Source organism: Cicer arietinum, chromosome 2 (genome assembly GCF_000331145.2).
Source record: "Cicer arietinum cultivar CDC Frontier isolate Library 1 chromosome 2, Cicar.CDCFrontier_v2.0, whole genome shotgun sequence".
Lineage (NCBI taxonomy): Eukaryota > Viridiplantae > Streptophyta > Magnoliopsida > Fabales > Fabaceae > Cicer > Cicer arietinum.
In genome coordinates this window covers 37673527-37691162 of record NC_021161.2, presented here as the reverse complement: position 1 = coordinate 37691162, position 17636 = coordinate 37673527, and the positions used below count along the sequence as shown (strand labels likewise).

General features: G+C 25.8%; 3 protein-coding genes across 6 annotated transcripts in view; all 3 read left to right on the top strand.

The window, feature by feature from the left end:
* The window catches only part of LOC101499218 (uncharacterized), a 34009-nt gene extending 32070 nt beyond the window's left edge, over positions 1 to 1939 (top strand). For all 3 annotated transcript variants that reach the window (XM_004490451.4, XM_027331869.2, XM_004490452.4), the window contains exons 19-20: positions 197 to 446; positions 1429 to 1939. In XM_004490451.4, coding sequence (XP_004490508.1) covers positions 197 to 446; positions 1429 to 1689 — 511 coding nt within the window. In that variant the 3' untranslated portion in view covers positions 1690 to 1939. The remainder of the gene's footprint in view (positions 1 to 196; positions 447 to 1428) is intronic.
* A 6195-nt stretch (positions 1940 to 8134) lies between these two features.
* Positions 8135 to 11330, top strand: LOC105851629 (uncharacterized). Its single transcript, XM_012712958.3, has 7 exons — positions 8135 to 8219; positions 9227 to 9289; positions 9512 to 9621; positions 9823 to 9873; positions 10317 to 10385; positions 10619 to 10765; positions 11034 to 11330. Exons 2-7 carry the CDS (start codon positions 9277 to 9279, stop codon positions 11166 to 11168), a joined length of 525 nt encoding a protein of 174 aa, XP_012568412.1. The 5' UTR covers positions 8135 to 8219; positions 9227 to 9276; the 3' UTR covers positions 11169 to 11330.
* A 5597-nt stretch (positions 11331 to 16927) lies between these two features.
* LOC113785541 (uncharacterized) overlaps positions 16928 to 17636 on the top strand; it is a 4425-nt gene continuing 3716 nt past the window's right edge. For both annotated transcript variants that reach the window (XM_027332225.2, XM_027332224.2), the window contains exon 1: positions 16928 to 16993. The gene's annotated coding sequence lies outside the window, so the exon portion shown is untranslated. The remainder of the gene's footprint in view (positions 16994 to 17636) is intronic.

Sequence of the window (17636 nt, the reverse complement as noted above, 5' to 3'; positions counted from 1 at the left end):
CTTCTGATTTCAACATTATAGTGCTTACTTTCCGCTCATGATTATTTTCTTAAGAAACTATGTAGAGTGTAGACCTTTGTGTTGTTAGTTAATATGGATGATTGATTATCTAATTTATTTGTGTCTTAGTTAAACAATCTGCTGCTTTCAGTTTTCAACTTTATTATTCTCAATTGTTATGAATTTGTGAGTTCAGGAAAGCACACAGTGCCATCAGTCAATTTAGAGGAAAACAGAATGGCACAAAAGGATGTGAAGGGTCTGAACCAAAATCAATCCAGGTGTTATTGCTTTTAATCCAACATGGAGCCAATGGCCTCAATCTTTTGGAAGCACAACACGTGGTCCTTGTTGAGCCATTACTCAATCCAGCTGCTGAAGCACAAGCAATCAGTCGCGTACATCGGATTGGACAGAAGAATAAGACCCTCATCCATCGATTCTTAGTAAGTATCTCTCTCTTTCGCTTTCTCATGTGCTCCAATTTAATTATTCTTGTTGTCTTTGAATGTGATCTTCAATTGAGTTAACTATAGAGCATTTTCTAGTATTGGTGTCAACATGGTGTCGTAGTTCTTTTGCTTAGAATGTTTGGATTTTAGTTGCATCATTGTCTTCTACCCATTGTTTGTTGCTTAATTCATATCAAAATATGTTTTTCATTACCTTTTTTTCTTTTCCGAAATGACAAATATTAGTATAGTTAATATTTTGATGGGGGTGGAGATTGAACCTTCTCATTACTGATTGCTCCACTCCTTAAATCATATCCAAATATCTTCTGAATTACTATATTTATGATATTTGGGAGCACGTATTTGATTCAATACATGTTTGTCATATAAATGTTCAAGATCATGTATAAACTGTTTCTACAATTGAAGAGTGAATGTGATAAGCTTCAGTATAACTTTTTCTATAACCTACTATTGGGATCTTATGAAAACAAAGTTAAAATAGTTCTCAGGCATTTTATAAGCTATTTTTATAAGTTTTTCTTAAGACTTATGCAAGTGCTTATGTCACAGAGATGAGTTTTACAGGATAAGTTTGTTTAAACTCTTCCAAATGTCATTTTTGTAGATGAATTGAAAATTTCAAGATCTATTTGAATGAATGAAAAGCAGTGTTGGTCAATCACGGCTATAGCGTAGCGGAATTGGAACATATCGCTATTGTTTTGCGATACACTATTCAATTCAAAATGTTGTCAAATAGGGGCTATAGCGGCACAATAGCACTGCTGCGTAGCGAAATTTGAAAAAATCACTATTTTCTGTCATCCCTGATTGACAACCCTGATGAAAAGAACATGAATTATGTTCTTGCCTATTTTTGCACTTTCTTGTGTCTGACCTAAGTTTTGTCTCAGAAATTCATACATGAAGAAAAAATTGTTCTTATATTTTGTGTTCTTGCATTTGTTAGGTAAAAGACACAGTTGAAGAGAGCATATACAAATTAAACAGAAGCAGGAGCAACCATTCATTCATTAGTGGAAACACAAAAAATCAAGATCAACCTGTTTTGACACTTAAGGATGTGGAGTCCTTGTTGGCAACAGCACCACTATCAATGCAAGAAATTGATGAAAGTCCTAATAATACAAATACAAACTTGAGACAATTTCCACCATCAATTGCTGCAGCTATAGCTGCTGAGAGGAGACATAACGAGCAAAGAACATGATTATGTTTTTCTTTTCATTTCAAACTTCTAACCATTTTGTGTCTACTAATATCTGGAATTTCATTTATTCTTGTACATATAATTATATATAAAACTTATTTTCAATTTTGAGCTAAGTGCTGTAAAATAAATGTTAAATCTGTAAGTATGTTTTATTACTTCCCCTCCCTTGTTGTATGAGAACTTTTTCATTTCGTACTGAAATGAGGGTAACATGGTTTTAAGTAATGTCTTGAGTTCGGATAGTTCATTTTTAATCGGTGAATGACATTAACTTATGAAACTTAATAAGTATATATGAAGTTTGTTATTTTAGTTGCTTAAGTATATGAAAATCTGTCATTAGTCTCTAGCATCAGGGACCAAAGTGACACGTTGTTAATACTTTAGAGACTATTAAATTTTAGGGTCTGAATTAGAAAGTGACTAATACTTTAAAAAGACCAAATCGGTTGTTTATTCTTTATTAGATTATTACTTAATGGTTAAAGGGTGGCAGCAAAGGTAAATTTATCTAATATATGTGAGTGTATAAGCGTCCCAATTGTGTAGGTGGCTTTTGTTGGATAGTGACGGTCTATAGTAATTGTTTTTCTTCACCATTTTATCATTTTCGGAGCCGTAATAATGATTTCTGATACACTGGAAAACTTCATTCACAAGTTTACCGGTACATAAGGTGTTTCCGAAAAATTTCATTCACAAATTTTTCGATACACACTTATTTTTTAAAGTTTTTTTAATTTTATTAATTTTTTAAATGTTAACATATATGGATAAACTGCTACTATTATTGGATAAAATATGCGTAAAATAAAGTTAATGTTATCAAGATCAGATATAGAGACAAGAGAGAAAAGAAGGAGAAATAAATTAATATTAATTGAAGACTGTACACTGCCTTTTGAAGACCTATTTCAACCAATTCAGTCTATAGTGCGTACCTCTAGTCTTTTTGGTCTCTTCTTAGATCTCTTTTGCGGTCACTCCTAATAAAGTCATGGCAAGATTACATGTCATTACTCTATATACATCGGGTGGACTGTAGAACTCACGACAATCCTAGAAGATTGACAACATCATCCAAAGTAATCATCATTTCACCAAATGACATGTGAAATGACGATGTCTTGGAATGCCATCTTTCCACAAACGCATAAAATCAGGTTGTTATCGATCATCTTCATTTTCTTTCCATGCGCAACCATTTTCAGCCATGGTCGCTCCTGTAAATAAAGAAAATATATGACATTAAAATTAAATATAGAACAAAAATAATAATTAATTAAAATATTTTTAATACACTATAAATAATAATTAATGTAATATACCTGATCAAACCACAATCTAGCTGAAATATGATGACGGTATCGTGTAAGGACGGACAAATCATAAGGTCCTCCACGATACCGTGTGAGCTCACCAGGTCCCTAAGCTCCATCATGCCGGAAAACTTGAACAAAGTTTTCCATATTGTATGTTGTGTACCAGAAAACTCGGATTCAAGTTCTCCGGAAGTTTAGAAAAAAAATTAACTTGTGTTTTCCGGAAAGGTTGAAAGGGGAAATGATAATTTTTTTGGAGTTTTATTATTTAAACGAGGGCAAAAGCGTCAATTCCTTGCTTATATGGGGGTATATGTATAATTAGAGGGTATGGGGTAAAATTTTCTAACTCCATCGGCTTGTAACCACACACAAGTTGGATCCTCTCATAAAGGCCTTATAAGCTCCAATGTTTTGAGTCTAGAAAATTTTATCGTGTACCCCCTCCATTATCCATGTACCCCTAAACTGTAAATGAAATAAACTAAAATACCCTCATATATATTAAAAGTGACATTTTTTTTTTCATTTTCTCATTTCAACATTTTCGGAATGAGTGTCAAAAAAATCTTATTTTTTTCTGGAATTTTTTTTTTCAAGTTTCCCGATAAACAACTTCACTTTCGAAAATCATTTTTTATGTTCTTCGGAACTACCGGGAAACTTATTTCAACTTTTCCGAAAAAAATACACTACTGACAAACATCAATGTGACATTTCTGGAAGCTACTGGAAAACTTTATCCACAAGTTTTCTGATAGTTGTTTGATTTTGTTTTTTTATAAATATTTTTTAATTATTATTTTTTGTTTTAATTTTTTATTGTATTAGTATTTATTTAATTCATTTGATTTTAACTATTTCTTTTAGTGGGTAGGGCTAGAGGTAGAAACCGCAAAGTTGTAGGAAGAATATTTGACTTTGAATCTTCATTTACTATAGATGCTCTGAAAAGGGTTAATCCGACAATATATGATTTGTTAAGTGTGATGGTGAGCTAACACAGTATATCGTTCTTAATTATTTATGATGCATTAATTATAATTATTATTTATTGTGTATTAATTATTAACTATTAATTATTGTGATGTATTAATTATCTATTGTGTATTCATGGTGTATTATTTGTGATGTATTATTATTATTATTTAAAAATATTTATGGTGTATTAATTATTAAAAAAAGTGTGCATTGAAAAATTTGTCTATGAAGTTTTCAGAAAGAAAAGTTGAAGAAAGTTTTCTAGCAATACGCATTTTTCTACTGGAAATGTATATTTTGAGTTTTTGGGTTGTACCGGAAAACTTGTAAAATGTAAAATGTTTTTCGGAAGCATTCTGTGCACCTGAATTCTTCTAAGTAATTTTTTGAAAGTTACCGGAAAATTTTTATCTATCGAAAATCTTTTTTACTGGCTCCAGAAATGATGAAATGGTAAAAAAAAAATTATTTTGGATTTGGTAAAATAGTAAAAGAAAAAAAAGGTATTTTTTTTTGCATTTTTATAAATTTATGGGGTATAATTATAAAAATGGGGGTATTAGATAAATTTTTTTTGAGTCTGTCATCCCCAACAATCGTAGTGATAAAGGAGTCTGCCATATGTCCTACAATCACAGTGATAAAGGTCAGTTATATAGACATCATAAGAGATAAAATAAGATATAACTAGAATATGGTCCGCACGTGCGAGATATATAGACTTTAACTTATTAGTATTATTGTGAATAAGATTTTAAAATTTTAAAAGTAATATAACTTATTGATTTTGATTGTAGAGTATTTTTTTCAAGTGAAATTATTTGAGTAATTATTATATATGAGTTTATAAACACACATTTGAGAATATGTAGAATATTTGAAGAACGTAATTGCAACTGATTCATATATTAAATTTTATCCATTGAATTAGTATGTTAAAATTTTAGTTATATTTTAATGAATAAATAATATTTCAAACTATTAAAAAAATATTTAAAAGTTTAATCAACCGATTTATAATTTAATGTCTTATATCATATTTCACTCATTCAAAATTATGACAAAATAAGTCGAAAGGAGTATTATGTAAAAAATATCTACACGTTGAAATGTAGTAATAAATATTAAGTTAATAGTATATTAACTAAAATCATTCATGCTCTATATGATGGACCAAATAATATGTTAAAATTAATATATTAATCAATAATATGTTAAAATTTATATCTTTCTAATTACTAATATATTTTAAAGAAATACTAATTGTTAAACATTCATTACTCTATCAAATATCCGATTATAAAATAAAAGCACAATTTGGTCAAATATTGATGTATTTGCACTAAATGTCTACACACAACAGTTGACCATAAGCATATCATAATATATTATAATTATAAATAAAATTAAAACTTAAAGATGTAAAGTAAAAAAATGTAAAAATTCTCACAAGTTTTACTTATCTAAAAGCACGTAAAATAAACATACAAAGAACCGCAAATTAGATGCAAGCAATTACAAAAATGTTCAAAATCAATCTAACACATATTATAATAGAAAAGTTGTATAGATAACATTGTGTATGTGTCATTGTGTTCCAATTTTCAAATAAACATATACAAAATAACTTCCACAAATTGTTGTCATTTATATATTTGTTAAGAAGTGTTTAAAAGGATCAATATATTAATTGAAGTTAAAACCATAGAAAATGGTTACCAATAATAATGAAAGAACAATGAGGGCTGATTAACTAATATTTATTGTACTTTAATTTGTAACTCATGACACCCGTTTAGATGTGCACATGAGATTTTTGTTAATGTGACATTAATATTTGAATAAAATGACACAATATTGAATGATGTGTCAATAGTATATGAGAATCTATTTTAATATATTATAATAGATTTTCATATCTTGTCTGATTTTCAGTATTTGATAAACCAATATGATGAAATAAGTTGTTCATAAACACTATCCTATTATGTCTTTAGTTAATATTTTTATCTTGGTTTGAGCTGACTTAGAAATTAGTAAGATTAATTAAGAACTATAATTTATTGAGTTATCGTTATGAAATATAATTTAAAATATACAAAATTAAAATATAATGAAATATAAATTAAAAGAAAATATAATTTGGTATTGAATTTAAAAAAGAATATTAATAATTAAATCTAAAAAATATGTATGATTTTATGACTAAGGCATTTTGTCAATTTATATAATCCAATCAATTATTATCCAAATTTTTAAAAATATATGAATATTAATTAAATTTTATAAAACAAATAATTTGTTTACCATGATAGTAATTTCCATTCACATATAATATATATCAAATTATTATTTAACTTATCTAACAAAAAAAAAGAATAATTTGACTATCATGGTTATTTTTAAAAATTAAAATTGTACATTTATTTAGAAGCTTCAATTGATTTTTTTAATTATAAAATTATTTATTTATTTAGTATTTTTTAATTTATAAAACTTAATAATATCGTAAGTTAATTTAGAAAAATAATATACAATTGTTTCATCATAATATGACGCAAATTAAATCATGTTATGATGAAGAGTTTATCAAACACATGATTAAATAAAATAATATTATCATATTTGTTATCGTATATAAATGAAATATAAGATTCAACTTTTTTATCATATCATATCTTATATTATCTCTATCATATTATTTGTATCAAATAGACTCTATAAAATCTCAAATGTAATTTTGTTTTTTTTAAGCGAAGTCACGAGTTATTAAAATGAAAGCTTAAATAAAGAATCTTTAAATATTTGTGTCATGAGTCCAGATAAAATATCTTTATGACACTATTTTGAATGAAAGCTTAAATAAAGAATCTTTAAATATTTGTGTCACGAGTCCATATAAAATATCTTTATGACCCTATTTTGAAACAACATTTAAAAATAAAGATAAAGATATGTAAAATTTAGTTCAATTGATTATACTAAAATTATTAAATTAGATATGATATCTCGAATTTAAAATCGAGGGCTCGCAGTTATATATAAATTTCTTTTGTTACATTTATGAAAAAAAAAAAAAAAGTAAAAAGAAAGAATCTGGATAGTTAAAGTAAATATATAACTTCCGCCAATGTCATAGTTGTATATAACTTCGAAAATTGTAAAATGAATTAATGAGAAAGTTAACAAATTGTACAGATATTGAATAAATATTTTCTATAACGTTCACATTTAAAAAAACTGAGCAAAAATGGAGATGAATGGAAACAATACATTTATTTGACCCAAAAAATGAATTTTTGTTAAATATTTGATTGAGAATCCAAGATTTGAAGTAAAAAAATGTAATGATACAACGATTATACTAATTAATTGAAACAGTAATAAAATATTACACCGACCTAATGTTTACCAATTAAATCTATTTTTTTATAAGATATATCTAATTCGTTCAAACATAAGTTCAAATACATTGAAAATATAATTTAATTTTTGTATCTTATGTAAATAATCTTACACAGTCAACATATCATAATAAAATAATTATATAAAAATATATAGTCATTTACATTTAATTGACTAAAAACTTTTCAAATAAAAAATATATATAAATTAAATTATTGAAAAAAATATATAGACAAAAGAGTTAAATAGAAAACAAGATAAATGTTATACTATTTTTAATCTTTACTTTATATACGATACGGATTATTTTTTTTTTATTTTTTTTTATAAAGCCAAAATAATATATATATATGATTTTAAAATTGAAATATGATAGATAAATGAAAAGGAAAACATTTTAATACGTTTATATATACACGTAACCCTCAATTAAAAAAGAAAAAATAGACAAAAAAAAAGAAAACTTAAATGGATACAACTTCAATGCTATAAATAATACAAAGAATAAGAGAGAAACAAACATGTATTTTAATTTCATATAATAATAGAGACAAAAACGTGAATTAATGTTTCTCTTTTTTCGCCTTTCTTTCATATCTTTTTAGAGGGAAAAATTGGGAAGATTAAAAAAGTTTCAAATAAAAATGAAAGGACATTTTTGTATTTTTACATCAACTCTATCTTGGCCAGTCTATAAATTAAAACTATATGTTTCACAGAAATTGATGAATACACAAAAAATAAGAGAAGAATGGTGGCAATGATTCTGTGAAGCTTGAGATTGAGTAACGCCGATTCACATATTTGCATATTCAAAAGGTATATATTTCTTCACCCTCTCTTCCTTCTTTATATTTATTTATTTATTTATTTATTTATTTTATTGTTCATACATATATATGAAATACATAATTCAGTAGATGATTGGTGTTTTGAGCATGTAAATTTTTCTTTCAATTCAAAATCTCAATTTCAAGACTATCATATAACTAGATCTTTAAATTGAATTTCTTATGCTTCAATATAATTCTTAAATTCACTAAAAAAAAAAAGTGTAATTGAGGTTACTCCAAAAGTTACACCGATTCAGTAACATCGTATTGAAATGATTTTTTTTTAAAATCAAACATTTGATTAAAAGTTAATTACATGATATAGATCAAATTAATAAGGCATGGGAGGGAAAGATAATGGGATGAGAAATTTTCAACTTGTTTGGGAGAAAATATGATTGTGTCAAAAATGTAATTATCATAAATTTTTATTGAAAAGAAACAAGTAAAAGCACTCTAAAACGAATAAGAAAGGGTTCCATCTTTTTGCCTTGTTAATTTTATATATCACTCTCAATTTTCATGATATATGTGGTAATGAGGACATTACACAAATTGTTTTCTTTCGTTATGAAGAATTGGAATGAGTTCGACCACATATTCTCTAGATCATGAATTATTATTTTTCTCAATGTTAAATTAATATCTATATTAATTAGAATATAGATCTTTAAAAAAATCGTCATTACAAACTCGATATTTTTAAATTTTTTGTAAATGACGACATCTAACTAAGTCAATAAAATGGATAATTTAATATATAACTTTTAAAAGAGAATATATTGTAATTTTTTTTTTAAAATTGGGTTATTAAAATAAAAAAAAACCTAGATAAGTAGTTAAGAATGAATTCATGAATGTCATAGATAGAATAACTAAATCCTTTTTATTCAGGTATCCAAGTGTTTATGATTGGAAAGTAATGGTAGTAAATTCAAATATTAATTTCAAATGATATATCTTGAATAATATTTTCTTTTGAATCTCATGCAGGTTTAGTAGATCTATAAGAAAGCTACAATTATTAATTGGTTTTGACAACAATGAATAGCCAAGGTGTTAATTTTTCTCTTTAGATTTACCATATTCATATATCATATAATTATGTTTATGATTTTAAATTGTGATCGTGATTATTCTATAAATCTTGATATTATAAAATACAGCTACAATTGATGTTGTGATATGCTATTATTAAGAATTTAGTTAAAACATTTATATTGCAAAAACAATTATATTTGAGACGGTAACTACAATTTAAAACTATGTGAAATGAAGGAGGTGGTAACAACCATGCAAACTCAGAAGATTTTGAAGAACAAGCCCCTCTTGTAGAGCCAACAGTTTATGCTCCTGATCCAGAACTAAGATCAGTGATAGAGACTCGGGTACATTTCATTCATAATGTTAATTTATTGTTCATATGCATTCTTTATAATAGGTTTGTAAGACAATATTCATTGCAAGTAAATATGAGAAAATGTAATTTTTATGTTAATTTGTGGTTGAGATTATAATTTTAGTATTAGTTAATGGGATAGAACATATATTTTATTTTCACACTGATTAATTTTCATGTATAATATTAGATTCAAATTGCTCTAGAACGTCAACGATTGGGACAACCTTTAACATTTGAGGTATATTTTTTACATAATTATATTCTATTATTCTATTATTCTATTTTCTATCTGTCTTTAGAGTAAATATTCATGTTATATGTTTTAAAATTTTAATTTAAAAAATATAGATTTGTTAAAGTGTTTATATATTTAAGGTGTTGATTTGAAAAAAATTTAACTCTTAAGGTAAACTTGTTTAGAAAAATATCCACCAAAATTAAGAGTTGTTTTAAAAATATTATATAGATTTGTTTATTTTTATCATATTTTCTATCTTTTATTGATTTTATAATTCGTGTGTGACGTATAGAATGTACTAAGTGAGTCATTCTTTCAAAGCTAGAATAAATAATTAGTACCTAATTGATTTCTATGTTATTTCTAAATAATAATAATATTTAGTTTGCTTAGTCATGAATTTTCTAATAATATATTTGATATTTTTAAACGTGTTTTAACAGGATGTAATGGCCCTCGATTATGAAGATGCGTTACGTCATCTTAACCAACAAAATCAACGCCAACATGAGGTAATTAACATCATTTATATCTTTGAAATAGTAATGATTAATGAAGCAAATACAATTTTTACATTTTTTCATCAACAACTCTAATTTTTTTCGTTTTTTTTATTTCTCTTCACACTCTTTATATCAACTTAAACTTTTGTTGGTTGTGTTAAAATACAAATAGAATTATTGTTTGAGTAAATTGCTTAATTTAATTTGTATATTTCTCTACAAATATTGATTTTCAACGGCAGCAACAACCACAACCACAACTAGAAGAAGAACAGATAGACAATCCAATATTGAGAGAAGAAGAAATTATGAACAATATTGGACGAGAATATTTTGAGCCTATCGATGCTGAGAGTGTGCAAAATATGGAATTATGTAGCATTTGTCAGGTACGGTCTAATACGTTTTCATAAATTAATTGAGGATAACCCAACAATGATTTTAGACGATAGACAAATGTTAGTGGTTAATTTGTTAGTGTATAGGAGGAAATGATTTTGGAAGGTTAACTCAACACATGCATGACACTTTATATTCATATGCAATTTTTATTTCGTTATAGTCTCTTTCATTAATATTGAAGACTATATGTAAGTTTTTATGTAATTATTATGAATATGTTCTTATCTTTTTCTAAATATTTGATGTATCTATTAGGTGAACTATGACATTGGTGACGAAATTGGAAGATTAGACTGTGCACATAAATATCACATGAGTTGCATCACACAATGGATCCTAAGAGAGAACAGATGCCCTCTTTGCAATCGAATGGGATTATATTTTAATTAAATGATGAAAAGTGTGGCTAAATCAAGTACTTCATATGATTTATATTTCCTTGAGCTTTTGCATGTTTTTTTTTACATATATTACTTAAAATAAATGTATTTCATTGTCGATGAGACATGGACGGCATGATGGGAAGTTATTTCTTTGGAACCTTTTTGAATTTCTTTTTTGTAATTTCATGGATATTAGTTATTCAACATTATCATATTATATGTTGCGTTGTCAATACACCAGTAGCCTACAAAAGCTAGTCATGATTTGAATTATTTAGCTTATCTAGTAAATAGTTCACATTTCCGTTACTAGACGTATGTGATGCCCAACGTTTGGTTTTGGTTTCGCTCCAATTTGTGGAGAAACAATTCTCTTATCTACGCATATGTTTCCACTAATGTTCATGCTCCATGAAAATGGAACATGCGTCATTTAGACTAATTATCAAGTTTCACACACTTTTGACTAATTCTGACATTCTTGAGACTTTTTGAATTTGAAAAATATTTACCTAACTCATTTAAAATCTCTTATTTTGTTTTCCGTAGGTGTGAATTTGTTTAGTAAAGTAAAAATGAGAGTAACTTTTGGTGATCACAAATGTTGCATCAATATCTATAGTGGCCATAGTTTGCTATTATTTAATAATAGTAAAATATTGAAACTTGTAATTTAGTTTAAATCGTCTTTATTTACATGAAAAGAATCCCATTTTATACTATGTATGTTGTGATGGTTAATGTAAAACTTCCATCTTAAATATTGCAGCAAGAGAAATTAGAATGTAACTAGGGATTTCATTTTTATCAAATATCGAAACTACCACAATAGACCCCTTTTTGTGCATGATGTGAAACATATCTCACTCCTTTTGTTTTACATATCCTCTTCTTGTATTTTTATGCCATTTATATATAAGTTCATAATATGTTTTTAAAAAATAGTCTTAGTTCTATATTTGAACCCTTACGTTTATTTTATATTTTATTTTGGTCATTTATGTTTTAAAAATTTCAAATAAATTTTTTATACGTTAATAATATTAAGTTAAAGTTAGTTCATTCGGTTAAATTTTTATTTAATACTGTGAAAATTTGTGACATGGTACTTAATATTGTATTTTAGGTTTTATTTTAGTCTCTTGTGTTTGAAAATTTCAAGTTGGTCCCTTCTTCAATTTTAAAATATTTTCATCAAGATAAAACACTTGTGTTGTTTATAATCATATACTCCTATTAAAGTTAAATATATATTGAATATATTATACATATGTATACACATGTATTAATTTAAAAATATGTTGAAACTTATTTAATGTTTTTATAATTTAGTTAACGTAAAAACATGAACCCTACTCCTTGAAGAGTCTTAATCAACCAAATTTTTCTCATTTTAATTCATCTTCTAATGATTATTACTACCACCCATTTTTCTTCTTCCTTTATAATAGGTTATTTGGTTGTTTGAATATTATCCACTACAGTACTAACAATATTCTAGTATAGGAATACATATAAATCTTTAAAAATGAATAATACAACACTTTATCTATTATTATTATATTGTTGTTGTTAATAATTAAAGAAGTAATTACATTCATCAGTGAGATTTATGCTGCAAAATATTGAATTTTAGAATCTAATAGAAGGGACAAACAAATTCTAGTGATATACCATCGTAAGGGGTCAACTTTAAAATTTTAAAATACAAGGGATTAAATTAAAAGCTAAAAACAATGTAAGGAACAAAATATGAAATTAAGTCAAGATATTAATTATCACGTTACATGTAACGAGTTTTTACGGTATTAAGCCAAAACTTAATAGAAGAAAACAACTTGCCATAATGTTATTAGTGTAAGAGACCAATTTAAAATTTTTAAAACATAGAAGATCAAATAAAAGTTGAAATAAATATAAAAGATCAAATATGGAATTAAGTCTAAAAAATTTGTAAAGTTATTTGTTAGCTTACCTTATTTTATTCACTTTCATGAAGTTGGTTGTATGAGATGTAGTTTACATGTGATATATTAAATGTGACAAAATCAACAATTGAAACCCATATTTTATAGTTTTACAATTATTTTCCACACTATTTAAGTTCAGGGTGTCACACTAAATTTTTAAAAAGGCAATTTGCTTTGGAGGCTAGGATCAAACTTTTTTTCTTCTCCTATTCTTTTCTCCTTTAAATTATAGTTAGTTTGGATGTTCTTAATTTGATTCAGATGGAATCTTTTTCTAATATGTTTGAGGAGTTTTCTTTCGCCTTTGATACATCAGTGATAGTGGATTGATTGTTTTTTCCTTTTTATTATTTATTCTACTATTTATTTATTTAATTTTTAATTAGGGGAAAGACCAAGAGTTATACCTAGATTAGCAAAGAAAGATTAATGAAAGATGAGTTAAATGTGTTCAATGTGGTCAATGTGTCTGTAACCAAACCATCATCTCTCTCACTTTCTCTCCCTCCCTCCCTCCTTCTTCCTATCTCTCCTACAATCATCATTTTGATAAATTTGTTGTACTGTTTATTCATTACATATTTATTTATTCTAAGACTCCAGCAGAATTTGTAGAACACCCAAAAACTATGTTGCAAATACTAATAGATATGAGGTTGTTTGCTAAACCTAGTAAGTATGAGTTCTAGATGTCACAGGTGAAATTTTTAAGTCATGTAATTTTCAAATGAGGGGTAGCAGTAGATTCCTCAAAAGTAGAGGTAATGTTGGAATGGGAGCAATCTAAAAATTTAACTGAAGTTAAGAGTTTCCTAAGCTTAACAGGATATTATCGTGAGTTTATTAGGAAATTCTCTCAAATAGCTTTGCTTCTAAGAAGGTTGACACGTAAGGATCATCCTTTTGTGTTGGACCATGAATGTGAAGAAGAGTTTTCGAACTCTAAAGACAAGATTGACCATAAACCATGTACTAGTCATTCCAGACCCATCCTTAGGTTTTGAAGTCTTTTGCAATGCAACACTGAAAGTTTTAGGTTGTTTATTCATGCAAAATAAACAAGTAGTCGTATATGCCTCACGTCAGTTGAAACCACATGAAGGAAATTATCCTACCTATGACTTAAAGCTTGTTGCGATAATTTCCCCCCTTAAAATATGGATACGTTACTAGTATAGAGTGCATTTTGATATCTTCAGTGATCATAAGAGTTTAAAAAACATTTACGTGTAGCTATACAAACATAAATTGTAGAACGAAAAACACAAGAAAGTAGAGAAAGTGAAAGAAAAAAAAAATAGAGCCAAGAGACACAATGATTTATCTTGGTTCACCAACACAGTAGTTACGTCCAGTCCCATTAACCAGAAGGAATATTCAATCCATTTGTTGACCACAGAATCAGACTTACACTTGAACACCAACTAGTCACATTGATTATGTTCAATCTTCTCATTATTCTAGTTTAATATAGTTAAACTCTTGAGAAAGACAACCACTATTAGGCTGGGTTACAAAAAAAGAGTTTTGGATTTTTCTAAATTACTCTCGGAGAGAGTTTTTACAAATTTTTTTACTTCAGAAATTATCTTACGCACTAACGTGAAACAAAGTGATATTGAACAAGAGCGCATATGTGCTTATCACTTTTGTGTTTCTTTCTTGTCTTTAAAGAATGCACATCCTTTTATAGAGACCAATTAACGTTTCAGACGAGATTGATTTGTCATAAAAACTTTCTAAAACTGATATTGTAATGATTTAGCGCATCTTGTTTAAAACAGTTAAGAAGTAGATGATACAATGGTCAGAGCATGTCTTAAGATCTCCAGATAAGTAGCAAATTCATGATGTTTATCATAGGATGTGTAATTGCTTTGTCTACTTTGAAGTGTTGACTTTTTCAAATGATACATAATAACTAAAAGTCAGACGATCAGACGCTTTATGTGATCATCATTGGCAGCGGTAGTTACTTATTTGTCATGCTTATCAGAGGCAAAGACAATTACTTGTTTGTCATGTTTATAATTAATATATTATAATTGTTCTAATTTTTATATTGATAATATTAATAAAATATTAATTTTAGCTTTTTTTATTGACAAACATTTATTTTCTATATATATATATATATATATATATATATATATCATTTTTATAATTAAAACAAAAAAAAAAAAAAAAACTATTGTGGCAACATACATATGTTAAAGGGCACTAAAGATAATCTAATATATAGTATCAAGTTTTTCTTTTGCGTGAAGAAAAAAAGAATGCATTTCTTTTTGGTAAACAAAAAACTTTTATTTTAGAGTACAGATCTATTTTAGTTGTTGAAAATAATCGCGTGACTTAATTTAGTTTCTAACAAAAAATAAAGGTATATTTTAATCTGACATAATTATATCGAGACTACTTAATTTCAATAAATTCTTTATATTATGAATGAAAGACAGAGGAAAGAGAAAAAAAAATAAAAAGTAGATTAAAAAAAAAGTAGTTTGGTATTAGAAAAAATAAAAATAAATGTATATATGAAAGAAATGTGTAATTATATAAAATGACATAAGTGTCTTTTGGCAATAATTAGATATGATAAAAAAAATAATAAAAATATCAGTATTTTATTACAATCAATAAAAAATCATACAATATAAAAATAAAATAAAGAGAAAATATATAAAATTTGTTCCATCACTATCAAAGTAAATATTTTAATTTAAAAAACTAAAAATATTATATTTTTATTATCTATATTTTCTAATTTTCAATAATTTTTTTTTATCAAACTTCTTTCAATTAAAATGTATTAAGTTGACATTTCAAAAATATCAATTTTTATTGGATGAAAGTGTTAGTACATATAAATTAAACTCTAAAAGAAAATAAATAAAAAGATATATATGCATTTTAAAAATAACATAAGTATTCTAAAGCAAAATTAGATATGATTAAAAGAATAAAAATAGCTTTTTATTTTAGTTAAAAAAATTAGAAAATATAAAGATTATAAAAATATAATATTTGTAGTTTATTAAATTAAAAAATTTTATTTGACTGTTATGGAATTTATTTTAAATAATTTTCTTTTTATATTTTACGATTTCTTATAGTTTATAATGAAATACTAATTTAATTTTTTTTTCATTCTTTTTATCTTTTTTCCTTAAGGATATTTATATCCATTTAAAAATACACATTTCTTTTCTATCGACATCTTTTTTCATTTTCTCTTATACCAAAATATTAAATAATATTACTTTTTATTTATTTATTTATTTTTCTTTTCACAATCTTTTTCTTTCCAAACAAAATATAAAGTAAGAGAATAAGTTATTCCATTTTATCTTTTTAAGTACTAAAAATTACCTATATTTTTGTTAAGAACCAAATTTACCCTCACAATGTTTACCGGAGACTAAAATGGTCTTACTAGTAATACATATCTAACCTTCCATTCAAAAAGCGAAAATAGACAAAAGAGGTTAAATGGATATAACTTCAATGTTATAAATATTACACAGAAATAAAGGAAAAATGTATTTCATAAATTCATATAATAATGCAGACAAAATAACGTGAATTAATGTTTTACTATTTTTAGTCATTTCGTATATAGTATATTTTTTTAGAGGAAAAATGAACAGATGTTTATGCAATAATTTTACTATATGTAATTTTACAATAATTTTACTATATGTAATTTTTACCTCTACTTTTAAATCACAACCCTATCTTTTGACCTATAAATTGAATTTTATTTTGTGTTTAACATACAAAAAAAAAAAAGAAAAAAAGAATAGTGACGGCGCATCTGTGAAGCAAAATACACTAATCTTCTTTGTCCTGCAGATCTAAGGTATATTTTTCTTGATCTCTCCACCTTATTTTTATCATCTAAATCAATTTATAAACTGAAATTTCTCATCTTTCACTATTGTTCATGAAACAAAGGGTATGAACTTCTTGATCTCTCTGCCTTGTTTATATTTGTTTAATTATTTATACATATATATGAAATAAATTGATGATGGGAGTTTTGGGCATGTCAACTTTTAATTCCAATTCAAAATCTCAATTTCATGACTACCAAATATTTAAATTAAATTTCTTATACTTCATAGTAGTTCATAAATTTACTTAAAATACATAGAAAGGGAGAAGAAGAGTGAAGCAAAAATACTAAATTCCATTGAAGAAATACATGTTTGATTTCACGGTGTCATTGACACAACCACGAAAATCAATTTAATCTAAAAATCAAATATATATATTTATAGTTTTTAAAATTACATAGATCAATTGACATCGTATTATTATATACTTCAATTATTTTAATTTAAAGTTATTTGATCTGATATATTTCGAAACTAACCTCTTATGAGATTTTATTAAACAAGTTGGTTTTTGATATATCTAGGTGACAAATTAAATAATTTAAAATTTATATCAATTTTTTTAATATGATCTATATATGTGATGGTAGTTTATATATATATATA